This window comes from Suillus bovinus (assembly GCF_016758785.1).
Source record: "Suillus bovinus strain UH-Sbo-P2 chromosome Unknown EDB93scaffold_23, whole genome shotgun sequence".
Taxonomy (NCBI): domain Eukaryota; kingdom Fungi; phylum Basidiomycota; class Agaricomycetes; order Boletales; family Suillaceae; genus Suillus; species Suillus bovinus.
In genome coordinates this window covers 323,047-349,029 of record NW_024542079.1, presented here as the reverse complement: position 1 = coordinate 349,029, position 25,983 = coordinate 323,047, and the positions used below count along the sequence as shown (strand labels likewise).

General features: G+C 48.4%; 8 protein-coding genes across 8 annotated transcripts; 4 read left to right on the top strand and 4 right to left on the bottom strand.

Annotated features, from left to right (window-relative positions):
- Positions 1 to 9: 9 nt before the first annotated feature.
- On the top strand, positions 10 to 3,007 carry EDB93DRAFT_1142777 (uncharacterized protein). Its single transcript, XM_041449357.1, has 8 exons — positions 10 to 409; positions 462 to 1,563; positions 1,617 to 1,904; positions 1,954 to 2,009; positions 2,059 to 2,147; positions 2,199 to 2,433; positions 2,488 to 2,702; positions 2,752 to 3,007. The coding sequence occupies exons 1-8, from the start codon at positions 308 to 310 to the stop codon at positions 2,798 to 2,800; spliced, it is 2,136 nt and encodes a 711-aa protein (XP_041308341.1). The 5' UTR covers positions 10 to 307; the 3' UTR covers positions 2,801 to 3,007.
- EDB93DRAFT_1142774 (Spt4/RpoE2 zinc finger-domain-containing protein) lies at positions 3,008 to 3,822 on the bottom strand. Its single transcript, XM_041449356.1, has 4 exons — positions 3,644 to 3,822; positions 3,484 to 3,592; positions 3,288 to 3,421; positions 3,008 to 3,229 (listed from the first exon to the last, which is right to left on the bottom strand). Exons 1-3 carry the CDS (start codon positions 3,764 to 3,766, stop codon positions 3,300 to 3,302), a joined length of 354 nt encoding a protein of 117 aa, XP_041308340.1. The 5' UTR covers positions 3,767 to 3,822; the 3' UTR covers positions 3,008 to 3,229; positions 3,288 to 3,299.
- Positions 3,806 to 4,906, top strand: EDB93DRAFT_1328085 (uncharacterized protein; the record flags this gene model as incomplete). The annotated part of the gene is made up of 4 exons (XM_041455107.1): positions 3,806 to 4,002; positions 4,052 to 4,178; positions 4,227 to 4,515; positions 4,566 to 4,906. The coding sequence occupies exons 1-4, from the start codon at positions 3,908 to 3,910 to the stop codon at positions 4,904 to 4,906; spliced, it is 852 nt and encodes a 283-aa protein (XP_041308339.1). The 5' UTR covers positions 3,806 to 3,907.
- Positions 4,907 to 4,953: 47 nt separating this feature from the next.
- On the bottom strand, positions 4,954 to 9,984 carry EDB93DRAFT_1142771 (mediator complex subunit 13 C-terminal-domain-containing protein). The gene is made up of 7 exons (XM_041449355.1): positions 9,459 to 9,984; positions 9,096 to 9,399; positions 6,928 to 9,038; positions 6,635 to 6,876; positions 6,479 to 6,575; positions 5,783 to 6,427; positions 4,954 to 5,732 (listed from the first exon to the last, which is right to left on the bottom strand). The coding sequence occupies exons 1-7, from the start codon at positions 9,811 to 9,813 to the stop codon at positions 5,143 to 5,145; spliced, it is 4,344 nt and encodes a 1,447-aa protein (XP_041308338.1). The 5' UTR covers positions 9,814 to 9,984; the 3' UTR covers positions 4,954 to 5,142.
- Positions 9,985 to 9,989: 5 nt separating this feature from the next.
- Positions 9,990 to 12,913, top strand: EDB93DRAFT_345628 (uncharacterized protein). Its single transcript, XM_041456151.1, has 4 exons — positions 9,990 to 10,562; positions 10,627 to 11,538; positions 11,587 to 12,365; positions 12,416 to 12,913. The coding sequence occupies exons 1-4, from the start codon at positions 10,346 to 10,348 to the stop codon at positions 12,599 to 12,601; spliced, it is 2,094 nt and encodes a 697-aa protein (XP_041308337.1). The 5' UTR covers positions 9,990 to 10,345; the 3' UTR covers positions 12,602 to 12,913.
- A 61-nt stretch (positions 12,914 to 12,974) lies between these two features.
- Positions 12,975 to 14,948, top strand: EDB93DRAFT_1278516 (acyl-CoA dehydrogenase/oxidase; the record flags this gene model as incomplete). Its single annotated transcript, XM_041454424.1, has 9 exons — positions 12,975 to 13,045; positions 13,095 to 13,186; positions 13,240 to 13,340; positions 13,394 to 13,600; positions 13,650 to 13,805; positions 13,860 to 14,042; positions 14,096 to 14,120; positions 14,166 to 14,515; positions 14,570 to 14,948. 9 exons carry the CDS (start codon positions 12,975 to 12,977, stop codon positions 14,645 to 14,647), a joined length of 1,263 nt encoding a protein of 420 aa, XP_041308336.1. The 3' UTR covers positions 14,648 to 14,948.
- Positions 14,494 to 16,116, bottom strand: EDB93DRAFT_1142730 (solute carrier family 25 member 38). The gene is made up of 9 exons (XM_041449354.1): positions 15,974 to 16,116; positions 15,881 to 15,922; positions 15,770 to 15,821; positions 15,629 to 15,721; positions 15,354 to 15,576; positions 15,142 to 15,301; positions 14,992 to 15,095; positions 14,872 to 14,940; positions 14,494 to 14,817 (listed from the first exon to the last, which is right to left on the bottom strand). The coding sequence occupies exons 1-9, from the start codon at positions 16,008 to 16,010 to the stop codon at positions 14,701 to 14,703; spliced, it is 897 nt and encodes a 298-aa protein (XP_041308335.1). The 5' UTR covers positions 16,011 to 16,116; the 3' UTR covers positions 14,494 to 14,700.
- Positions 16,117 to 16,182: 66 nt separating this feature from the next.
- On the bottom strand, positions 16,183 to 21,751 carry EDB93DRAFT_1205163 (uncharacterized protein). Its single transcript, XM_041450979.1, has 20 exons — positions 21,580 to 21,751; positions 21,396 to 21,528; positions 21,197 to 21,346; positions 20,781 to 21,146; positions 20,513 to 20,728; positions 19,978 to 20,463; positions 19,816 to 19,927; positions 19,184 to 19,759; positions 18,849 to 19,133; positions 18,374 to 18,801; positions 18,075 to 18,321; positions 17,918 to 18,025; positions 17,620 to 17,867; positions 17,481 to 17,567; positions 17,364 to 17,432; positions 17,205 to 17,315; positions 17,032 to 17,155; positions 16,808 to 16,980; positions 16,572 to 16,759; positions 16,183 to 16,517 (listed from the first exon to the last, which is right to left on the bottom strand). The coding sequence occupies exons 1-20, from the start codon at positions 21,615 to 21,617 to the stop codon at positions 16,448 to 16,450; spliced, it is 4,215 nt and encodes a 1,404-aa protein (XP_041308334.1). The 5' UTR covers positions 21,618 to 21,751; the 3' UTR covers positions 16,183 to 16,447.
- Between the last annotated feature and the right edge of the window lie 4,232 nt (positions 21,752 to 25,983).

The window sequence follows — 25,983 nt, the reverse complement described above, 5'->3', positions numbered from 1 at the left end:
ATAATTTAGTGTCCATCTTGTGTCTATTTTCCGCTTCTAGTCTTGAGTCTACTTTGCGATGTCATGTACTAGCCATCATCAGTCTCTTGGTTTTTATCCAGCATTAAGTTGAGGGACTCCGCTTGCCTTATCATATATGCCATTTTAAGTCATTGCTGAGTCCAATTTGGGATCATGTGTTCACAAAATCACAGGCTTTGTATTATTGGTGGCTTTTTGATCTGGAACTGACGTTGTTTTCTTCACCTGAGCAACTGAGGCATGGACTTGCCCTGCTCACAGATACCCTTCGTTCTCACCTGTAATCATGGGCTATAACTGGGAGAGATTTGGTAGGCAAAGTCTTGATCTCACTTCAGCGGCAACTTCCCTTGCTTTCACTGCTGTCAAGGGTACAACACGACTGGGGGTAAGCCGAATAGTGCCAAAATCCCGGTGATAGAGCTCAGGTTATTTCATAGTTCTCGGTTGCTCGAGATGCAGCGTCCAGTGTCGTGGGTGTAGTCGCTTCCGCCCTCGATCACGCAATATTCGGTGGGAGCGAGGTCGCTGCGCCGGTCCTAGAAGGCGCAGTCGCGAGCGCATTCACCTTCGCCGAGAGACTTACCCTTGCTCCCATCTATGTCGGGGAGTATATTTCCTCAGCTTCCCTACAAGCAGCTTATAGCTCTATCGACATGCTCTCCCTCATCTTCCCTGGCAGCAGCGAAGCCTCTTTCTCTTTGGCATCGTTCATCGATCTGGTAAAACGTGAGTGGGACCATCCTGGTTCTCACGAGCATATCCCAGGGAGAAGGTACGGAATAACAGAAGTCGGTAGAGCTTTGGTTGCATGGGTGGCTCTGCAAGGCGTCACCCACGAGTGGCAAGAGCAGAGTTGGTTCCCATACCTTCGCGAGGTTCAGTTTTATGACCCGTCTACCGCCCCTCACCTCAAACATATACCTTCACGAATTCGAGTAACGTCGGACGTGATATTCCCGGGGCATCGAGGACAACTAATATCTGCAGACATCGGAGAAGTCTCCACGCAGTCTCATACCCGTTCCAGGTCTCCGAGTGTCCTGTCGAGATTGTCGATATCGTCAATATCTTTTAGATGGGGCCAACCGCGCATAGATGTACCGCAAAAGTCTATAGTTGAGCTAAAGACTAACTTGCGGCGATTTTCCAAGATGGTTCTTGCCGGCTATGGTGGCGCAAGTCTACTCTTCTTTGGAGTTCCTCTGCTACTGACGTCACCGTCCCGCAATTCAAACCCACCATCCCCACGTGATGAAAATGACGCAGAAGAGGCACAGCTCCAGGATGCTGTAAATGCAGCCGAAGATGAGCTGAAAGGAAATTCCTCTTCTGATAGTCTAGAGTATTCTTGGTGGGATATATTGATGGGCAAGCATGACAAGGAAATTTTTGAAAGGTCGGTGCACGGGGAGACAGTAGAGCAGCCAAATATACAGGCGAAGGCTCGTGCAACAGCTGTCATTGGGATAGAGCGCCAGATGCCTAGGTTCTGGGTTTTGACCGACCACAATAGACACGAGGTCGTGCTTGTTTTACGAGGTGGCTTTATTTGGAGGGAAGCCATTCGTTTTTGGCTGACTATGGCCTTACAGGCACAATGTCACTCAACGAGCTCGCTGTTGATCTGACGTGCGATCCGGTAGAATTTGAGCCTGCGTCAAGTACGTCTCGGGAAGACGCTGGAGACAGTATATCATTCCCTGGATCAAGTAGAAGGACCCCTCGGAGGCGTTTGTCTATTCTTTCGACGACTTCCCATGACAAGCAGCCCACATACCAAGTTCACGGAGGGATGCTTCGTATGGCCCGTGTGATGGGCGAGATCGACAAACCTGTTCATGTGGCTGTTAAGGATGCATTGACTCGCAATCCTGGATATGGTGATTGGGATTGTTACAATGACATTCGTTACAACTGATTGCAAACCAGAACTCATACTTTGCGGGCATAGTTTGGGAGCAGGTGTTGCGGTTCTCTTGGCTATGGTGAAAGTGACGAAGTTGTGATTGTTGTATATTGACATATTTCATTCAGATGTGGGCAGACCCTGCAACTTGCTTGACAGTGCCTTCAAGCGGCCTGCCGACGGACCACAGCGTATCCGTATATTGTATAGGACCTCCGTACGTTATGTTTCTTCTTCGACTGGGACATATTTTTCTGAATCTACTTAGTTGTCTGACGGATGCTGGACTTAGCCGATTGGCATCGAAAATGGTCACATCGTTTGTATGCTCCGATGACATTGTGTCTCGACTGTCGCTCGGTTCTGTCCGGGACATTCGTAATGCAGCCCTCTGGCTGTGTGATGCAAATGAACGGAATGGTGGTACAGAAGGGTATTCGGTCATCACCAATAGAATCAGGCGATGGAAAGCTGGAGATGGATCTTCGGATGACCTTCATTGGGTATTTCTGTGCATCACAGCGTAACAATTTTGATCGGATTGACACGTGACGCAGTTTCTGTCGATGCGAAAAACTCTCGAGGCAAATATGCAAATGGCTGATTTATTCCCACCTGGTCGCATCTTATGGACTGTCAGGGACTGTGACCTACACCCATCGCACCAATCACAACAACCTAATACGCATCCCGATAAAACATGGAGGCTATTCGAGGTCTTGGACGTCGAGAAAGTATTTTCTCAGATAGTTTTCTCAAGGAATATGCTTAGGTGCGTCTTGGCCCATAACGCTAGATTACGTGTTTACACCCTTTTCTAGGTCACATATGCCTCATCGATATGACCAGGTCCTTCATGAACTCCTTTAATACCAAGGCCTGCTGAGGACAGACTATTGTCGATCACCCATTTGCCCATTACACTGCATTATACATTCCAGCCGACCGATTGTTGTTATGATATCCTTACAGGTGTATTCATGTACATTGACCACCGTATTGACAATGAAAGTCATGGATTAATACCTTCTTGTATACCTACTCTGCCGAGGACTATCATATTGTTCTGATTCGATATAAGCATATCAACGCTTCATTGCTGGATCTCGTCCTGCGATACCGCAGAGCTTGTTTACATAGTGGCATAAACGGCGATCGAGCATAAAGTCTGCAGCTACTGTACATGTGGCTCATGTGCCATGGGCTCCCGACTCAGGTGCTGGCTCCAGTAACTATGATTTATGGCGAGTGAACAATACGACGTATAACAGAGATCTATGCTAACTATTAATTTTGCTACTAAAGAAGCTGGTGTAAATTTTGACAAAACTGAACTGCAACATGAAATGCAACACACTATAAGGACATGCTAATCCTGATCACTCTGGTCTCTCGGACGGTACTTGATGCCACGGGACTCAAGTTCAGCTTCTACATCTTCCGGAATGCGACCTTTCACCCGGACAGCATACATTCCCCGAACATACTTCGCTATAAAACAGATTGTAACCAAAATTCAGCATACATATAGTAAGTTCACAGGGTAAACTTACATGTTCTTTGCCATCGTGCAACCCAACTAGCCTCAGTGTCAATGACAGCAATGATACCATCAAAATAGGTGGTAGTGCAAACACTTATGCGGTCAGGAGAACCTTTCATCTGACAAGACGTTAGCGAAAGCAGGGAGGATTCACGATGATCTCGGAATACCTGCATGAGCTCTTCGCAATTTGGACAACCGTTCTTCCGAAAATCCATGGGATGTTGAATGATAGAACAAAGTAAACATGCTCGGAGCTGTTTGGACCTCGCTTGAGGAGGAATACTGGCCATGATTAAGTTGCCTTGCTACTAGCTGCTAATGAGTGGTTGAACAAAACCGAGTTCACCACGGCCTGGCTTATGTAATTCAAGGTTCGAGCTGCAGCGCATCCTCAGAGATCCTCAGGCTACATCATAACTAGTAACTTCTTCATGGCTGGACGTGCTGCCATCTTCGCTCTGTTTTCTGTAGTCGGTGTACTGGGGTACTCTGATACAGTTCCAATTGTAGCATGGTCATCTAAAAGGTTTGTGTCAGGTATACCGATAGTTCAGCCAGGACTCACTTCGGCACAGCTCGTCCGTGTTAAACGGTCTATTTCCAGATCTACGGTATGAAGATTCTGTGAGCATAGTTGGTGGAGTTCTCTCGCCAGAGGATGTCTGCTCCTTCGATACCGTTCTGGTGATAAACCAGCCTGGTGTATGTACTAGCTTTCCAGCTGGCTATGATATTGACATTATCCCGCAGCTCCGTAGTTCTGACCTTCGTGCATTACCCAAGGCTTCTTCTGGACTCTCTGCCATTTTAAACACTGCGCCCTCATCAAGGCAGTATCCTCACGTGAAGCGTAGCGCCTCTTCTTTCCTTCAGGACGTCACAGAGTCTCTGGCAAGGCGCTGCGGCTCGACTTTGACCAATGCTAGTCCAGCAGATGGCCCTTTGGACCTTGCTGAGAACTCCAGACACGTTGTATGTGTCAATATGCCAGCAATAGAGGGTGGACCAAAACTCCGAAAGGCGGCTATGATGGGTTATGGTGAGTCTGTCCCAAATCGAGGTGCATCAACTTTACACATCATGTACTAGATCAATACCTCTCTAGCGAAATTGAGAAGATCGATGCAGCTTTTACGAGCCACCTGGTTTTGTACATGGGGTCTCCACTCGAACACTACCGCCGTCAGTTACTTCCCCCTTCCAAATTTGACTCAGCACACGCTCCTCCTGACAACTCGACTATTTCTGACGGTGGTATTTTCAAGAGATATCAACTATTCTCAACACCCCTTCTTGTCGCTTTGCTCGTCGTTTTCTTCATCATCGTACCCATTATCATGATGGCTGTGTCAGCTCTTGCCAGCCTCCAATCATCTGTGCGCTTGGAAGCACCAAAGGGGTACCATGCTCAGGAAAAGAAGACCCAGTAGATTCCATAGGATTTGTACATTCGTGTTTTATCGAGTTTTTACCTCATAGTAATAAACATGGTCAGGCAAGCAAGAGGCAATGTAAGCAGTAAGGATACATGGAGTATAACCCTGGGTACCACCAAAATAGCGTAGTACATGTAACAGCTGTAGGGTAGTTACCAAAAAAAGCAAGAAAGCGACAGATCTACTTGTTAAAAATCGCAAAAAAATGAGCGGGGGACTGAGGTCAAGCCTCAGCTGATATCTTCCTGTCTGAGAGAATGATGCATGACCTCGAGTGCAGCAAGATGAAAAGGCAGTAGAGGATATTCTTGGAAGCCTAACATCGCGCCTGCAAGAACAGACAATTCATAAAAATTGAGTGTGATATCCTTGCGCATGGTATCATCTGAAATTGAGAGGGAAGAACCAGGAGTGTGAAGTGCATGGAGATGGTGTATGTAGATGGATGAATGGGTAGAAGCCGTGCGTGTGGACGGAGACCGAACGAGGATGGAAGTAGATATTGGTAGGATGCTTGATGTATCAGAGGTAGCGCCGTCGTTGTCCGGAATGAATGACAAATCTACCTGTTCCTGACAAGAACGTGAGGCAAGGGGAATACGTGTAGAAGGATATATGGTGTAGGCAGGGGCAGCAGTGTCCACGTAAATAGATTTGGAATCCTTTGCAGGTGCCCGTCTGGATGACGCCAAGCCTGAAGCTTCGTTGAGGCGTGGTATGATAGGCCAGCACAAATTTTGCTCCACGGCAAGCAAGCTGACATGAAAAGGGGGCAAATCGTTGCACAAGGGGACAGCAGCGGCCAGGTGAACGTTCCATCCTATAGAACAATGAGTAAAGGCAATATAAGAGTCATTCGGTAGTACCAACCCTCCAATTCGCTGACAGTCATATACCCTAGTTTCGCAATGACAATCCGCCACTCGACGTTAGCTCTCTTCGCGAATTGCAACGCAAAATTCCAGACTTGCACTACTGCCGATGTCTCTATTTCGTCATGTATCAGCCACGTCCCGAGATCATAAGTTTCCCCACGCTGGTCGATACACGCAGCGAACAACCATTTTCCACAGGTAGAAAATCGGTAGCCAACGTGAAGGAACGTGTGCCGATCCATGACGTCAAGGGATCGAGCTGGAGTTGTTTGTGCGAAGCAGACAGTATTCGAGGGGCGAGCCAGCACAAAGGGCTGCTGCTGGAAATATGCAACTGTTTCGCTCTTGTCGGAAAATTTTCTAGACATGGAACGCTCGACAGGTTTGAGCATGCGTCGGTAGGTGGCGTAACAGAGGGCATCTATCTCCGAGCTTTCACTAGAAGGGCTCTCCGAGGAGGAAATTAGGTGCTCAGGGACAAATTGAAAGAGAATAGGAGCCTCAGAGCGCTTGGCTTGGGTCTGCTTGACGAAACTAAAGATTTCGCGCAGGAGGGGTGACGTTAGCCCAATCGCCGGGTCGGGGATGGCTATATAGAAGACAAGATCATTGCTTGACTCCAGGCATTGCAGAAAGGACCCTGTTTTAAGCGTTGTATTTTGAGCGTATTAATGATCAAGGAAGAACATACTTATGGACTTTCTCAGATTCTCCAGCCTCAGAGGCATGACTCCGTCCGCTGAGCACATCGTGCTGCTCCCAGGAGTGAAAGAACCAAGTTGTTTAGCCTGTCCAAGGTAAGTTGATTACTTTAGAACGAGAGAAAGATCATCAATAGCAAACTTACACTGTATTCCGTAGACATCTTGTTTAACCAGGCCTCAGCTTGATGCTGCTTTTCCAAACCGCCTTCTTCAAGAAATACAAAAGCGACGACATCCCTTTTACCACCGTGAGGCGTGAGGCCCAGCTTCTCCCAGAAGCGCAATGCTGACGGTAATACTTGCACGACACAACCCGACTTGCCTACTGAAAACATAGGTGGGTCTAGTCTTTGAAGGTGAACATTTTCCACTGCGGGTACACCATCTATATGGGCATGATTGAGCGACAAATTTGATATAATCATCGGAAACTTACCGGATGGAAACATAGTCATTAGTTCTACTGGTCCGTCAAGGACGTTCACATGCTTCAGAATTTCCGCTAGTTCTTGAATATCGCTGGGCCAAACCTGTTCATCCGCTGCGATACATCGGCAACCCCAAGCGCGGGCCCACACAGAATTTTCAACGACCTCCCGCGCGAGTACTGCACCTGCCGCAGCCACCTCCTGGTTGATTTTCTCCAACGATGCAGCGGGAGAGACTGGTGTGTGGGCAGCCACAGGTGGTGGAAGCACCAGGCTCATGGGCGCAACTGCCGATCCTGGCGGGCGAAGAGGTTGGCAGAGTGGAAGGAGGAGCGCATGGTGGAACTGCGTGTGGAGGAGCATGGGACCTAAAGGGAGGTATGATGGGGGTGGGGTGGTCGAGCGCTCACGCTCGTCGTCCATATCTGCGTCGTCTTCAGAAACAGTCTCAGACTTTTCGTCATCCTCTGGGGGAAGAATTGCGTCTTCGTGGACGACATTGTCATCATATGAGGACAGGAGGAATTGCCGGCATCGCGCTCTCCCATGATCGAGTGACTTGGACTTGCGCTTGACGCCGATAAGTTGGCGTACGACGCCGATGCGCGGGTCTGTTGCGGCGCTGTACCGCGTATGTAAATCAGCAGGGGAAGCTGTGCTGTGGTTCTGTGAATGCAAGGTGGGCAAAGGTGAGGTGCGGTCCTCTTCATCTGGTGGGCTGGGGAGAGCAAACTTTCCAAAGGAGGAATACTTAGCATCTGCAAGACTGTGAGAGTGAGCGAAAGCGATGGGGTCGAAGGTACGAGCGAACTGGGAGGGTGCGTGCGTGACCTTCACATGAGGTGTGGAAGGTGCTGAGTGTGAGGTGTTCGGAGAGGGGGGTGCGGGTGCGGGTGCTGGAATGAACGTCGAAACATCTGGAGAGAGCTGAGTGCCTACTGCATGAGTAAATGATGCACCAACATCTACAACACTAAATATGCTTGGTGAGAGCGCAAGTGGTGCGGGCGCAGAATCCAATGGGCGCGAGGGACGATCAAAGAAGCTGAAGTCGTCGTCAGTGAACGTAAAAGTATCATAGTCTGCAAAGTCTACATCATTACGACGCTGACCAGCAGGATCCATATCATAGTCCATAAAGTCAGTTGTGGGTTGCGACCAGGTGGAGTCTATCGTATTGAACGGGTCAAATGAAGTGGGAGCAGGCGCAAGGTTTGTCTGCGGCAACGGCGTTGGGGGTTCAGAACCAGAAGAGGGTCCCGGAGGAGCAGGGGGATCAATTGCAGTTACAGGAGAAGGATAGTAGACACTCGGATGGATATTTGGTTGTTCAATGGGCAATGGAGGGGGTGGATGCAGTGGAAGATTTGTGTCGGGTACTGGGGTGGGGACAGTGGAGACTACAGCTGCAGCTGGTGTGACCTGCGGCGAGGCAGATACTGATGCCATCGCTTCGCGCTCCCTGCGAATTCGCTCCCGTTCTCGGTCTCGTTCACGCACGACAGACTCAACATAACCACCTATCTCTGATGCGACGTTCTGCAGGCTGGTAGTGTGTGAAAGGGTTAACGTGCGAAGAGCCCTGAGGGGAGATGGAGAAGCCGTGGCGGGGCGACGTGTTAGCGAATGGTTTGTTAATACCCTCAGCGGTGTATTTGGCGTGTCTACACGGGGTGTCTCGACATTGATTGGTGGTGGAGGTGGTGGAGGCGGGGAAGGCTGGAGCTGCGCAGGCAGTTCTGGAATATGTGACAATGGCTTGCGTGATGATGAATTCGAAACCAGACATAGAGCTGTGGGCCAGATTATTGGTGTGCCCTTGTCCTCGCCCTGCTTGTTTTGTACCGCAAGCCATGCGATAATATATTGAGGGTCTTTGAGGCGCGGGAGGGGGTGTGGGGCAAGAGATCGAGTAAATTGGGTAGCAAGGGAGGCGGTAGGACCTGAGTAATTTGCGAGGAGGAAGGCAGGGACGCCAGTGGGAAGAAGGATGAGTGGTGTACCAGGTGGCAGGGGGAGGAGCGCGGGCAGGGGGACGTGTGGGAGGGGCCGAAAGAGAGAGTGAACCTCAAGTCGATTGGACGCAAGATGTACATCGAGGTGGCAGTGGACTAGCGGGCTGGATGATAATTCTGTCAATATCAAAAATGATGGATGGTAGGGATAAGATTCCTACCGCAATTGTGCATGATGATCCCAGTCTGCGCCCCACTCGTTGGATGCTGCATTGGGTACGAGCAGGAAGCCATTACGGAAGCGAAGAGCGCAATTCAATGATGCATTAACAACGTAGTCTATGAGGCGTGTCCGGACAGCGTCAATAAATCGAGCGTATATTTGTCGGAGTGGCTTCCTTGGAAGGAGGCGGGCAGTAGACATGAATGGAGGATCGGTACACGATGCACATGGAGTACAACTGTCTGCACATGCCAGACTGCATGGATAGAGCTCATGCGGTGTGAAGGACGAAGTTTCTGATACTGCCGCAGTAAGTTAGTATAGGGTAGTGACAGCGCACGACAACTGCACGCAGACTCACTTATCATATCATCGAATTTGAGCTTTTTCAGAACAGACAGAGAGCTCTCGACTTCCTCATCGGATGCTACAATGAACGCATGAAAAGTTGAGACATCCCGATCGATGTGAACCTGGGGGAGGATCGAGTCTTGAAAGGTGGAAGCCTGATTTCGTGAAACAAGCTGTCTCCGTGCAGACTCTAGCACATCGTAGTGAGGCGCTGTTACAGACGGTGAGTATGTCGCGTAGAGAATGCATGGATTCGTGGGGAGTGGGAACACGGATGAGAGTAGCTTGTCCGATGCGGTGAGTGTCGAAGAAATTTGAGTAAAAGTACTGGGTAAGGGCGCTGTTGTATCAGGTCTGTGGGCCATATAGGTTCATCGGCGTCAACAGCGTCAAGGAGCAGGTTGCAGGTCGTCGAAAGTGATGGGCAGCAGTAGGTTACGCGGTCTGCATGATTCTCTGATCCGCGGTGCCCACCGCAAACTTTAATGGATTCACTAGACCAAAATTCTCAGTGAATCACTGCAAACTGATTCACAATACACTCGATTCCATTGCACCGTCGCCGTCTACAACATTAAAATGAGCAATATAATGATTGTATAAACGATAAGTATTGAAATTATTATTCGTGCTTTTTAAGATCCACGATATAATATCTCACAACGACAACAACGACGATGATCACAAGTCTAGCTTAACAACAGCTTTTTAACGCTGTATTGCTGTCGACAACGTGGAGAACGTTGACGAGCACTGGTAAGACCAGTACTCGGTCACGGTGGTGTTATTGGCTTATGTAATCGTTGACTACCTTTGAAACCCTTCTTGTTCAGCGACCTTGTCATTGTGCTCAGCATCTTCCTCGCCGTCTTCCTCATCATTTCCATAACTTTCAAAATGAACTCGTCATCCCGCCCAGCATCTTCCTCGACACGTCCCACAGTATCACCAAATTCTAGACCTCAAGTGAATACCCACACAAAAGTCCTAGACACTACACACGGTCGCATCCTCTGCATCGCAGACATCCGTGGTCGACTTTCTGGCCTCAATGATCTCGCACGCGAGGCTAATGCCAAAGCCATCATTCATACCGGTGACTTTGGTTTTTTTGGTGAGCATAGGCGTCTACCACAATCATCGTTTTTTTTCGTGCTTGACGCGTTTATTATATGTAGAAAGCAACAGTCTGGACCGCATAAATGACCGCACGCTGCGTCATCTGACCATGTATTCGCCACTAATACCATCCACGCAACGTACCCACTTCCTTGCACCCGACAACACCTCACAAGCAATCCGCGCCACCGTCGATATTTCCCTCCTTTCTGAATTCCCTCTCCTTCTCTCAGGCCAACTCAAACTCTCTGTCCCTGTATATACTGTTTGGGGTGCTTGCGAGGACGTCGTCATTCTCGAAAAATTCCGTTCTAGCATTTACAACATCGATAACCTTCACCTCCTCGATGAGGCAACCACTCACTGTCTCGACGTCGGAGGCGTCAAGCTAAGGCTTCTTGGTTTGGGCGGCGCACTTGTTCCCCACAAAATGTTTGATAATGGTGATGGCAGCGCAACAATCGCTGGTGGTCAGGGTACCATGTGGACGACCGCACTCCAGATCGGTGAGCTCGTCGATACTGCCCAGCGTGTCTTCGATCCTACCGAGACGCGTCTCCTTGTTACCCATGCAAGCCCCGGACGCGAAGGCATAATGTCCCAACTTGCACTCGTTCTCAAGGCTGATCTCTCTATCAGCGCGGGGCTTCACTTCCGTTACGCCTCTAGTTATAATGAGTTCAGCGTACAAAGCGACCTAGAAGGCTTCCGCCACAAGCTCATCGCTGGAAAAGACGTCTTTGATAAGGTTTGGGACAGTGTGAAGCAGCAGGTAGACACCGTCATCGATGAGCATCAGCGAGTCCTGCTTGACAAGGCCCTGAGTGTCATTGAGAGGGTACCAAATGCACAGGGTCCGGAAGAGCCCTCTTGGAAGAACTGTTGGAATTGGAACCTATGTGACGCTGCATTTGGTTCACTTGTGTTGGATATCAAGGATGGCAGAATCAGTGCCGAGTTGAAGAGCCAGGGTAAGCCGTTAACACCTCAGCTGACAGCTTTCACTAAACGTTTGGTAGGTTTCAATTATGCATACCGCCGTACCGCAACGCCGAGCAATGTTGTCCCAACACCCAATTCAACAACGTCATCGCTACCGAACGCTACTTCGAACCCACCCACCAAGGGTTCAACACCCGTTCAAGCTGAAAAACCTCTTTCGCCGCATCCAAAAGAGGTCAAGTCACCTCTAGTCCCTGTAGCATCTGGCAAAGAGACACCAAAAGAATCATCTCCGTCCACACCTGCTCCCAAATCTAACGGGAGTGGAACGCCTGCACCGCCATCAGATAAGGCTGAAAAAGAGAAGCAGAAACGGAAAGAGAAAGAGAAAGAGAAAAAAGAACGCAAGGACCGTGAGCGTATGGAAGCGAAGGAGAAGGGGGCTTCTACATCCGAAGAAAAGGCTGCTTTGAACACAACTGCTCCAGCTCTTGCGCCTGTGTCTGCTCCGACTTCAACTCCGGCATCTGCACCAGAGCAATCGGGTAAGGCAACACCTGAAGTACCCCTTGCTGACGTACGTGAAGGAATGAAGTCGCCGACAACGGACAGCACCGGCGCGAGGACACCGACAAGCAAGCGGCCACTGAGACATCCTTGGACTTTATTTGTCAAACTCCCTCAACAATCAACAGAAGCAGATATCAGGACATTCTTTGGTGGTGAGACGGCGGGAGTGACGAAGGTGACGTTCATTGTGAACAAGGGACCCCCGCATCAACGTCCTAGACCCTTTGCTTATGTAGAGTTCGGTGATGATGAGACCATGAAGGCAGCATTGGACAAGAATGACGAGGTAGATCGCCCACATACCGTTCTTTTCAGTAACTGATATTGTCGGTATAGAAAATGGGCGAGGGTACGGTTAGCGTGCAGATAGCGACAGACCGTGAAGAGCGCCCTGATAGAGGGGTCCGTGGTGGTCCTAGAGGACGTGGACGTGGATTCGCTGCACGGGGTTTTGCCGCAGCTGGGCTCACCCGTGGCACGCCTCGGACGAATGGCGAGGCACGCGAGAGTGCTGCTGCATGATTGATTCATATTGTGATTTGATACGACCATTTGACGACATCATAGGTTTCTACTTTTCCATGATTTTCAATGCCATGTCGCGTTTCGTCTGTTTCTTTATTTAGGCTTTTCACCTGGAGCATGCAGTTTTTCATATGATCGTTGAGGGTGCGGTATAGTTTTTATTGTACTCGTCAAATCATGTCCCTTTCAAGTATGCACATTGTGATTCAAGACTTGTCAACTATATACGGCCGAACGTAAGAGCATAGGAGTTCGATTCAGAAGATCCGGTCAACCGACCCCATGTGATTGCTTGGACCAAACTTGGACCAGTATTTCATGGCTCTGTATTGCACACGCTTACGTGCTGGCTTTCTTCGCTTTCACCAACATGTTCCGCGCTGCATCACGATCAATGCGAGCTACCAAACACAGTCCAACGAGACTTGTCGAGTCAGCTAGGTACGTGGTCTTGCAGCAGCCGTACAATTCGTTATAATCCCTAAACCAGAATGTTTTCTGTGTCTGCAACACGGACAGAAGGACTCCGACTGAACTCGCTAGACACGTTCACGGAGGAGGAGAACATGTTCCGTGATTCAGGTATGTTGATCTTCATATCTACTTGGTTTACGACACCAACAACATATGTTTAGTGAAGCGTTTCGCGGTGGACGTCGTCGGCCCCAAGGTCCGCGAAATGGACGAGAAAGAATCTATGGACCCAACTATAATTAAGGGTCTTTTCGAGCAAGGGGTCAGCAACCGAGCAGTTTTCATTCCAAAGCGTGCTAACACCATCCCCTGTAGCTCATGGGCATAGAGACAAGCGTCGAGCACGGCGGTGCTGAGGCCTCCTTTGTATCCGCAATTATTGCAATTGAGGAGCTCGCAAAGATTGACCCCTCCGTATCTGTCATGTGTGATGTGCATAACACCCTGGTGAACACCATTCTGCGCACATATGGCACGAAGGAGCAGCAAGACAAGTGGTTGCCTTTGTTGTCAGAGTCAAAGGTGAGTTGAATAAGAACTTTTCCGCGTGTGCGCTCATGTGTGCATATAGCTTGGTTCATTCTGTTTGTCCGAGCCTGTCTCAGGTTCAGATGCTTTCGCGCTGCAGACAAGGGCAAAGAAGGACGGTGACTATTGGTTAATTAACGGGTCCAAAATGTGGATCACCAATTCCCATGAGGCCGAAATCTTCCTTATATTTGCGAATGTGAATTCTACTTGTTCGTTCCTGTTCTACGTTATTGGCTGAAAGAGCCCCTAGGTCGATCCAAGCAAGGGCTACAAGGGCATTACTTGCTTTGTTGCAACGAAAGATATGGGCGTGCAAATAGCCAAGAAGGAAGAGAAGCTTGGAATCAGAGCGTCATCGACGTGCACACTTAATTTCGACGATCTTCGAATACCGGCTGAGAACGTCATAGGCGGTGAGGGCAAGGGCTACAAGGTCGGTAGCTTGGTTTTCAGGCGAGGACATTTAGCTTAGTTTTTCAATCACAGCTTGCTATCGAAATTCTGAACGAGGGTAGGTAATATTTGTTGTCGACACTATGAAAGTTCACTTCCGTAGGTCGTATCGGAATCGCTGCTCAAATGTTGGGCCTTGCTCAAGGCGCGTTTGACAAAGCTGTTCCTTATACCTACCAGCGAAGTCAGTTTGGTCAGCCAATTGGAACCTTCCAGGGCATGCAGTTCCAAATTGCAAAGGCTGCAGTTGAACTCGAAACTGCACGTCTGCTTACATATAATGCAGCACGGCGCAAGGAGGAAGGTCGAAGCTTCACGAAGGAGGCAGCAATGGCGAAGTACTGGGCTAGTCAGGTAGCTCAGCATGTGAGTGGGTCGGCTATCGAGTGGTGTGGAGGTGTCGGATTCACAAGGGAGACGGGGATTGAGAAATTCTGGCGAGACTCGAAGATCGTGAGTGACACTCTGCTTGTGTGGATTTTATTATTTAGCAGATATGCCTCACAGGGTGCAATATACGAGGGGACGTCAAATATCCAGTTGCAAACGATCGCGAAGTTCATCCAACAAGAGTACTCTCGATAACTAATAGATTCGCGCTTGAGTTGCATCAATGGACACTACTGTCAAGTAGTTCGTCACGTTTGCATGAAGAGTAGCATTCCTTCAAATACAGCCCAGCCAATTGCCGAGCTGAGGATTTTCCTAGACATTCGGAGAGATGCGCCATCAAAAAAACCAGCTGCACCACGTTGCTATGAATTGGGTAATGAGAATACAACTCGAACTTGTAAACAAGGAGGACCAGCCTTGAAAATTCTAAGGATAGTCGTAGTAAAACCACGGTATCTGTCTTCTGAACGAACTTGCATTTTCGTCTGAGTAAGCTATCAGATATTCTGGAAGGCGAGACAGCGTGAAGAAATGACTTTTATAACGTCAAATGGGTGTGTAGCCATTGTGGCAATGGCACCTGCAGATGCTGCTGAAAAGCTATGTATGCCTGCTGCATGTGCTGTTGGGATGAAGTACGCTGGAACATATGAGTTGGATTCTTGTATCACCAAGAACGATCTCACTTGTCTCCCGTTTAATACTCTCGTATATGACGACAAAAAGACCAGCATATGGTGCATCCCGCAGCGACGAGGCAACAAATCCGCGCATAAGTTCAGACGGTCCCATACGGGCGATGGAAAGAAGCGAGCCTGATAAACTACGGTATGCATGCAACTCGCTCTGCGTAACACTAGAATATTAAAATCACAGTGGTTTACGCGACCGCACGAACCTCAAAACGCGCCTTCAAGATAGAAAATGGGTTGAGGATCAATCCGACACCGACTCGAGCGGTCGCGCCTGCTATAAGGTTGCCCTGGCTAGACAGCTTCGGAAGAACAGTTTTAGAGTTGTCACGGCTGTACCGCTGTTGTGCGGAAAAATAGGGTGAGTTCGCCATGATAGAGCGTAGATAAGTCAGGCTCGTAAAGTAGAGGGCCACTCCTGGAACATTGCTGGTATAGAGAAAAGTCATCGATGAGAGAGATGGAAAATAATGCAACGTACCGAACCAACGTAGCACTTGTACCCGTCCATAACCCTTTTATGCCTTCGTTCCGGAGAATGTCCTTAGTCGTATGCCATATAATGGTTGTATTGCTTCCGAGACATGAGCTATTCAGCAGTATGGTCGCACGTGAAGCCTACCGGGCATTTAAAGCAGAATCTCCTTGTTGAATCCTGGTCTTCAGGAGGTCGACTGTGCACCAAACCAAGTCAAATGAAATCGGATACTAAGAGCTTCCACAAGTTGCTCACGAGGCTGTAATAAGATGGCTCCCGCGAACCCCGAGAGGGCGCCTGAAAACGTCAGAACAAGCGTGCAATGAGAGGCCCATCGACTGCTCTGACCTGAGAGCAAATGCTGACCGACTGCAGCATTTTTCATAAATGGAATTAATGAATGTATCGACAAAGAGGATGGCAGGAAGACAATGACCGTCAGAAGTTGGTACCTGACGAGAGCTCCTTCGACCTGTAAGTATGGAGTAGACTGGTGACCAGCCCATAGCCCCGCGTGTGTCCACAAAATTGCTTATCTAAGCCAGCCGAGGCGCGAGGAAGATGTTAGTCTATGAGGGAATAAATTCGTAGCTCTATCCTGAACATTCAAATTTTGGTGTGATCATTTGCCGCTAGGCAGGAAGAAATAAATGTGGTCGATCCTTTTTTCATCTTTTGCCTTGCTCAGCCGAGCAGCCTCACAAGGATTTTGACACTACCTGGCATTTAAATAACAAGCCACGGCTTAGTTTGCGCACACAATTCTTCTTGTACAAACGTCGATAGATAAATAAGATACTTAGCCCGGTGGAGAAATAACTTTTACAACGCATCTTCAAACAATAATCTTCGTGGTTTGCTTATGTGAGGCGACGGTGAATATAAAGCAGGCCTAGGAAAGATACCGTTAGAGTATGAATGGGTCGTAGACTATGATCACACTTACATAGAAGTTCCGCAATTTGCAGCAGCGTTACCCATTATAATGCTTTCTGATACACCAGCGATACTGTCGTTCTTCCCAAAGGCTGCTGCATCAAACAAATGGTCCGTGGTCTTTTCGAATGACGCAAGCATAAGAACGCTGTCCTTCATTTTCGCGACACCAAAGCGAGTGATACCAAGAACCTCTCCCTGAGTAAACAGTTAGCTAGAAAATTCGGTATTGCACCGCACTCATACCTTGTAGCTCATGACATCGCCAAGCAACATGACATGACGAGGGTCAATGCTCATTCCGTGGCTTTGCATGGTATACTGGATTTCGTCGATGATGGTCCGTCTTGCTGCTTCAATTCCCAAGACTTTTGCTGATTCAATTACATGATTGGAAGTCGTGGCCTCGCCAATGATCCCTGTATCTAGATCAGGAAAACACGGCTGGCTTGAAGAACTGAAAAGCCTACCCTCTGTGGTCATGACCTTCTGTAGTCCGTAACCTTCTACAAGTAGTTCCTTGTCTCCTTTTTTTCCTTTGACATCGTCCTTCTCTTTGATGTTGATGACGGCACGCTGAATAGTCGGTACTCCCTGTGGAAATGATTCAAAGACTGATCAGGGGCAAAACCAAGAGATTAACCTTGACTACTACATCCGACAAAACTCGCTTCAATTCTCGCAACCTGTAGTATTTGTCCGACCCATCAATGTAGATGCGCAAGCGGTTTCTACGAGGAATGACGGTAATGGACTGTCCGCAGTAAGTTTTGTGACAACATATACATGACACGGATCTTACTTCTTGTTTAATCTTGAGCTTTCTCGTGGCTACGATTGCCCACTTTATATCGTCCAAAGTGAGTTCAAGCTGATGTGACAAGTGAGAACACATTGAATGATATGTTAGAGGACTGACCTGGAGCTTCTGGATGGTATCCATATCTATAATCACACCGATATAAGTGTACTCTGGCGCCCATGCTTCTTCAAAAACAGCAGCAATCTGCGCGTAATTCAGAATGACATCCTAAGTTCACGAGCCGAAAATTTCTTACGTCGCCCAAATGAGTTTTCTCAAGACGGCCCTTAACAATACGCGCAGAAGGCTCGCTGTTGGGAGTAACAAGCTTGCAGCTAATAATGGGCGTGCTAATAGTCTTGGACGCGTTAATGATTTCTTTGATACGTGGAACACCAAGTGTGACGTTCATCGAAGCAACGCCAGCAAAATGGAAAGTCTTGAGGGTCATTTGTGTTCCTGGTTCTCCAATGGACTGAGCACCAACTGCACCCACAGTGGAACCTAGAATACACTCAGTTTCCCTGAAGGCAACTCGCATAGCTTCCACTTACCGGGCTCAATCCTTGCTTTGACGTACTTTTTCCAGCACAAGGCAAGAAAATGCTGGAGCTGAGACTCGGTAACTTTGGCCTTGTTATCTACAATAGCCTTGGAAGCAGCTAAGGAATGTATCAGAATCCAGAGCGCGAACACGTTTTCTGTGCAAACCTGAAGCTCCCATAGACAAGTCGGTATCACAATCCCATTCATCTGAGCGCTCCAGAGCCTCAAACATTCCCTGGCTTTTGCGCATCATAGCGAGATGATGAGCAATATGCTGAACAACGAAGTCTCGTATAGAATCAAGATATGCTTGTGTGCACTCGCTGGTGAACTTTGGTTTCCTGAGCTCTAGATCGATGAGCTCCACAATCTCGAAGGGGAGTAAACCGCGACTACGACGGTTTCCTATTGCCTGCAAGAAGGTGAGATATCGGAACCAGATAGACAGCATTTTCGGTACACACCAAAGCATGCGTCCATGCCCGCTCGAACTCGACTGGCTGCGCATCACCTTCAAGACATGCAGGATCCAAACCATCGTCACCATATCTGAACTGCACAACGCCGCCAGTGGAGTTGCGCACCGATAGATCATATTGGGTGGTCAGATCCTCCAGTGCCTTCATCAGACGTCGTTGCATGTAACCGGTCTCGGCGGTCTTCACTGCAGTGTCGACCAAACCCTCACGACCGGAGATAGCGTGAAACAAGAATTCGGTGGGTAGCAAACCGCTAAAAAAGCTGTTTCTAACGAAACCTTTGGATGGAGGTTCTTTCGACTTCTTAAGGAAATGCGGCAGAGAACGATCTTGAAAACCATCTGGAACTCGGTGACCTGCAATGATTTGCTGGCCGACACAGGCGACCATCTGAGAAACATTGATCACAGAACCTAGCAACACTAAGCAACATTGACAAATCCGAATCCGAGGGACAAACCTTTAGAACCACAAGTTGCCATGATCAGGGGTGCGTTATGTCGACTCAGTTCCTGCATACAGATGTCTCCGACCTTGTCCCGAACTCTTGAAAGAATTCCAGATATCATAGCTTCAAGCGTTTGCTCTTGGTTGCATCCTGGTTTATTCTCCAGTTTCCCCTTCTTTGCCTGCGTAATAAGGTTTGTACATTCAGCGTACGCAGCCTCAACCATCTGGTTTTTCTTTGACGCAAGGATAGGCCCTGGAATGACGTCGTTGATTCCGAGAGAGAAACCAAAGTTGGCTGAAAGAAAATTAAAACGTGACACGTGTCTGATTGACGACAAGACGCACCCAACCAACGAGCGCACAGTTTTGCTACACGATTCATGGCTGCAGCAGCTTCATGCGGGCCGTAGTCCCTCATGATTATTCCGAATATCGACTTCTTCTTCCCGCTGCCGACGATGGCTTTATCCATGACACCACACATAATTTCGCTATTAACGATGACAAGCCAAGCATCGTTCGGAGACAGGTCTGGGGCTGGGTCTTTGATGGATGGATAATGTTCAGGTTTTAGCTTTTCCGGTTTATTGCACTTGCATTCAACGTTCACAAAGACGTTGGATTGCTTGTTAGGACGCATGAGAACATTGAAGATCTGTTTGCCTGTCCATAGTCGTATAGGCTTCCATATCGTCGGCGGGGGTATGTCAATCTGTAGGTCGGCATCGGCAAAGTAGCAACATATTTGTGTGAACTGGCGACGGTCGAAAAATGTATCTTTACGAGTCATCAAGTAGGAAGCCGTGATGAAATCTTGAATGGCGGCGATCACAGGCTCTCCGTTTCGAGGGGTGACTAGATTATGTTTCACGCTCATGAGCTCGAGCGCTTCCGTCCTTGCTTCCTCCGTCTGAGGAATATCTATTCGAGAGATCATGAGTATTCCAACATCATCCAGTATGGTAAAAAAAACTGACGAAGATTCATTTCATCGCCATCAAAATCGGCATTGTAGGGGCCACAAACACACTCATTTAGACGGAAGGAGCGCCAAGGACGAACCTTGACTCTGTGACACATGATTGAGAGCTAAACGGGACGAAGTCAGTGAAGGTTTGAAGCTACTACGAGAGAAAAACCTTGTGAAGACTGGGTTGCCTATTGAACAGGGCGATGTCACCATTAATGATGTGCCTCTCGACAACATCCCCGATTCTCAGACTGTCAGCCACCGCATTACGATTACCAAACTTCAAGAATTTCTTGAAGCCACTGCTGCCCGCTGTTACGTAGTTAGCGCCAGGGTGTACATCACACCCATTGCGAACGGCTTGTTTGAGACCGTCAATGTTGTGAGAAGTCACACGTTCCGGGTATGTCAATACTTTCGCGACACGCTCTGGTACTGCGACTTCATCGATACGCAAGTTTGGGTCAGGGGAGATCACGGTACGACCGGAGAAGTCGACACGTTTTCCAGACAAATTACCACGGAATCGACCCTGTTTACCCTTCAGGCGCTGTACAAAGCCCCTCATCGGCTTTTGACCAGCCTGTGAGGGTACCCCAGGGAGTTCGGAGTTAATATACATGGCGACAGAAAGTTGGAGGAATTCCCAGTGTTCCTGAGCGTGAGTTGAGCAACAGCAAGTACCGCGAATAGTCCTCACATACCATGAATTGTGCAGTGGGCGCTCCTTTAGACAGACCCTGCTTTATGAGAGCATTGGTGAAAACGATTTCTGTGAGTTTGACAGTAAGGTCATCTTCGTTGGAAGCTCCATCTTGGGCGACGGATGGTCTGATGCAAACTGGTGGAACAGAGATGTACTGCCAGATATACTCTTCTGGACGACCGAACTCAGGCCGTAGACCAAGCAACTCGCAATCCTGGAAGTAGACGTTAGTCTCGTAAACATTTGAGGGTAGACATAAACGCGACCTCATCGGATATTCTCTTGAAGAGATCGAGGGTTTTCAGTGGATTTAAATCTTCATGGATTGCCTTGTTTAAGTACATCCCAAGTTCCTTCTGCGCCTCTACCGCTGGAGCAAATGTACGCTTCCACTTTTCCATCTCGTCCGCTGTTTTCTTCGCGCGGAATTTATCGTGGATGATCTTCAGTACTCCTGCCTTTTTGACAGCACCATTTGTTGCTGAGCAGTACGGACAATAGACAACCTTGCGTGCCATTGTATTGACCTGTTTGCATAACGCCTGTCGGTGGATATTTTCAAGACCTGGTCTGCGGAAGCGTTTGAGGTATGACCGCCGGTCGGGTTCCTCTAATAGCACGCGAGCGCAGGTCTTTTATCGTGTCATCAAGCAGGAAATGTATCAAAAGTCTGCCAGCTTACTTTGCATGTGGCCTGGAGGATGGTTATGGTGTGCTTGAAGTAACCGATGTGAAACACTGGTACCACCAGTTTTATATATGCATGGTGGCCAACGCAATCAACAGAGTTGAGGCCGCAGGTCTCACAAAATGCGTTCTTCTCTGTCGTTCCCTGAAATGTGATCAGTCACACTGTGCATGTGAAGGTGTGGGAAACTCACCAGCCGACGATCTAAAACGCCATCTTTGACGGGAAGTCGATCGGCGGGCGTATACAAGTCGCGATGAGTGACCTGGAACTCGGAGATCTTGACTGTATCTTGGGCATTAAGCAAACCGAACTGTAGCTGTTTTCTGATGGGGTCCTGCGTCAATCAATTTAAGAAGACTGGGAATTGGACATACATAACTTTTGGTGCCTCAGAAGGGACTATCTCCTTCATGATAAAGAATTTAGTACAAGAAACAGAAACGAGCGACGACGCCTGTCACTCATGCGCGAAGCAAATTTCTGTCTGTCATCCCAAAAATTGCTCAACTGAGATGTTACCCGATTTAGGTTGTCGTTCGTGGTGGGCAACGCCCGTCAGCAATATGAGGCTTATATAAGCCAAGAACCCCTAAGAGTCTGTTCGGCCACCAATATTTGCGCCAGTTTACGCAGGTTTAGAATCTATATTTTGCTTCCATAATCATAGGACGATGCTGGTCACAGTGTGACCATCAATCAATACCAAGTAGTAGGCATGCCCGTTACCCATCTACAATCTATCCATCATCGCAACTCTTACAGGATGTCTCAGGGCAGAAAAAGTGCCCGTGGTGGTGCAGAGCTAATGGAAGCGAGAGATCGGTGTGTGTGGATGGAAGCAGATGAAACTGTCCTCATCCAGTATGTCACCACCAACCGCTCACAAGGTGGTGATGGTATGAACTTTGATCACACGTTTTGGGCCGCTGCTGCTGCTGAAATGGAAAACACCCCTGCTCGGGTGCAAGCAAAACAGCGGCAGCATGTCAATCAAAATGGGGGTGGGTATGTACTACTACTATATCAGCCTTGGTACCCTCACTAATGATTGAGTTTCAGCTCCGTGGTACATTCAACGTCATCGACAAAGTGGCCAACGCTTCCGGACTATCTTACAGCATGGAACACGGAGCTTCGATCACTCCAGAGTCCGAAAACATGTGGACCGACTTTGTGAAGGTAAAGTGATTTCAATTCGCATCAAACTACTACGACAATGCTAATTACCATGAATCAATAGAAAAATCCAAAGGCCAAAGGCCTCCGGGACAAGGGTTGGAAGCACTATGAGGCGCTGAAAGGTCTCATACCTGTCAAGCCAGGTAACAACAACTCGTTCTTTGCCACCATCGCGACACCACCTCCCATCATTCCTTCGCCTTCTTCGAGCAGCACAGTCACCCCCCTTTCCTTTGATGAGGTCCATATGATGGACCTTGGAGATGCGCTCGATGGGATCAAGTTCCCAGCTCTATTTCATGCGGCCAGCCCGCAACCCCCCTCACCCCAGAGAGCCTCCCTCCATTCAATGCTGCACAGCAACCCTCCCTTGAGTCGGTCCGTGTTAGTGCACCATCATCAACAGCTTCCAGTAAACGGAAGCTGATTGATAATGACGAAAGTACGCTTGATGTCGTTACCTGCCCCCCACATTCAACGAAATCAGGAGACTCGGCGAAGTCTGCACGCCTGACGATGCCTGTGGCCATCCAGCAGATGGGGACTAGTATTGGTGGCCTTAACACAATGTTTGAGCGCGCGGCCAATGCTCTTGAGGCCAACACCTCCAACACCTTGGCGCGATCAGTAGATCCCATCCCTTTGCACAGGCAGAAGGCGGTGAAAAAGTTGCAGAGTGAGGGTCTAGAGGACGTACAACTACTCAATATTTTGAATAAATTTCAGGCCGACATCGCTATCATTGATATTTATCTCGCTATTGAGGTAGATAGTCTTCGGCAGTTGTTTTTAGAGCAGCATTCAAAGTAGTGTTACATGTATTCTTGTCATGTCGTGTTCTCTTGTATTGTACTTGTAGTAGCAAAGCAATATCACTATTTCTATGGATCATAGTCATCGATAAGGGTCCGGTCTTGATCTGACAACAATGTCATCATTTGACGGAGATACTTTGGATCATAGTCATCGATGAGGGTCCGAACAGCTATGGTATTAACGCGACTACAGTACTAGTGGTTCTATGATTGCCTGCTCCCCCCTCTGAATCCTTTCCCTGTTGTAGGCCTCCCACATCTCACTAGCAATCCGGTCATGACGGAGGCTTGCACAAGTGCATGCATGCTCAGTAGGAGGACCGTTAGCAAGGTTTCCAGTGTCAGTGAGAATGTGCACATCTAACACATTACGATAGTCCATCATGTTGTTTGGATTGTGAACTCGAATAACATTGTGCACGAGACACAAGGCAGGAGGAATGTGTGCTTGAATGTCCATTTTGTACTCTGGCGGGAGGAGAAGGATACAAAATTGGCACTTGATGACACCAAAAATGCGCTCAACAGCATTTCGAAGCATTGCATGATGCAAATTGAAAAGTTCTTTGCAATTACGAGGCCTATGTAATGATGTGAACATAAGTATGAATGGTACTAGCAGAACACATCATACAAAGTATTAGCACAACCCCACTCTGCAAGATGATAACGCAGGCCCCGAAACGGGACCAGAAGCTCATTGCACGAGCCAAATCCAGCGTCCGCAAGATAATACTTTCCCTCAGGAATATTGAAATCGGTAGTACGAGCATTGTGATAGACACGAGCATCTGCAGCTGACCCCTCCCAACCACTCAACATGTAGGTAAACGAAAGGTCGAATGAACATGCTGCGAGGCAGTTTTGAGAGAAGTTCCCCTTGCGATCCCGAGCGGCATGCTGATCTTCACCAAAAGGATGGCATGCGATGTGTGTACCGTCAATGGCTCCGATAGCGTCAACAAAGAACGGGAAGAACTTCGGGTTTTTCATGATTTCAGGGGGAGGAGGGCTATCTACATTGGGCAGGCGGACGTATGTCGTATATATCGGTGGCGAGGAGAATGCGAAAAGAACCCGTTTAAAATACCTGAAAGAACATAAGCTTGATACCGGGACAGCAACAATATATGTACTTTGATATTGTTTCGTTGGACTGCTGAAAGCGTTCACCAAGATGGCGAATCGAGAGACCCGTGACAGACACATAGAGAAATATAGCAAGCTGCTCTTCTAGCAGTACATGCCTGGAATCCCTGCATCCTGCTTGCTGAAGGAGATTGATGAGCACATAGAAAATGTGCTTGTGGACCCCGAGCTCGCATCTGATGCGCTCAGGGTGTCCAGTGAGAAGTTCAGTGACCCATGCAGTCCCCAACAGAGCAGAGGTATGATATGTTACAAGAACATCTAGACGCTTGGGCCCCTACCATTTTTCTCCTAATCCTCCTCGTATCAGCCCTCACATCATACCCTTACCCCGACCTTACCCTTGTCATCCTTGTCATCCTCGCATTCCCTTTCGCTCTCTACCTGTCGCTTCAGCAGAGCCAGTACATCTGGCCGGATCCTTTCGCTGACGAAGCATACCCATGCTCCGTTCCACCACCTGACTGATCCTGTGGACAGTCCCCTTGCCCTTACCGTCTGGACAGTAACCTATGATATGATGCACGACACATCCCCTTTGCCCTTTTCCCTTTTTCGATCTCTGACTCAGTGCGCAGTCGCACATGTTACTTATACTTAGATCCGCAGTTGCACGATCGTGCCCCTGCGTGTTTCACTTCTTGTTTTAACCTTTGACTCACTTTCTTATCAAGCACATTCTAGTTCACCCGTGTCTCACTCCAAATGTGCCTTCCTTTTATGGTTATGCCCTTTACGGATTACTTCACTTGGTAGTACAAGTTATCATCCACTAATACACTTCCTATCCTCTATATAAACTCGCTACCATGTACCATATTCCTTAACTTGAATCTACTTGGTTCTTGACCTCCTACTCTCACCAGAGTGATCCTTTCTGCCTAGCCAGCAGTCTATATTCTATCTTCTTATCTGCTCATCGCGGATAAGCCTATAGTCTCGATCTTTGCTCATCGACTTCGTCGACAAGCAAAGCCCCTGTTAACTAGTCGGACTTCTGTCCTTCTAATTAACGACGATCCTTACGATTAACCTTCAGGTATCGTAAGTCTTGGCAGATACAGCTCATCGTCTAGCATCTGCTTGACGTAAGCTACCCGATTTGGACATAGGCATCAAATCTTACTTGCCGAAGCCTCGCCAAGTAAGACCCCTAACCTTGGGCTAGCCCAAGGACGTCCTCGACCATTGACGACACATGCTCTGTTTGAGCGTCGCCAACAGATACCATCCAAGTCGTAACAAAAGATTCAAGTTACCTTCTAGCCCTCGACACCTATCGAGGACAGAAACAGATACAAGACGACCACTCCCTGGACACGCAAGTTCTCTTGGGAGCGCGACCCGAATCAGGAAGATCCTGAAGAAGAAGAGGTAGATGGACAGTTTAGCTCTCCCACCTCACCGACAGAACAGTACCACTCAGACGAGGGACTGAACGACGAAGAAGATCTAGGAAACACTCTGACTTCTGAAGAGGACTTTCCAGATGAAGTACCTCCCCGAAACACTAGCGCCAATCCGAAGACAAGAATGTCTAACCCATCATCCTCCTCCACCGCTGTCGTAGTCCGCACTCTTGAACTCAAAGCAGGAGCACCAATGGAATACGATGGTGACACCGACGACGCGCAA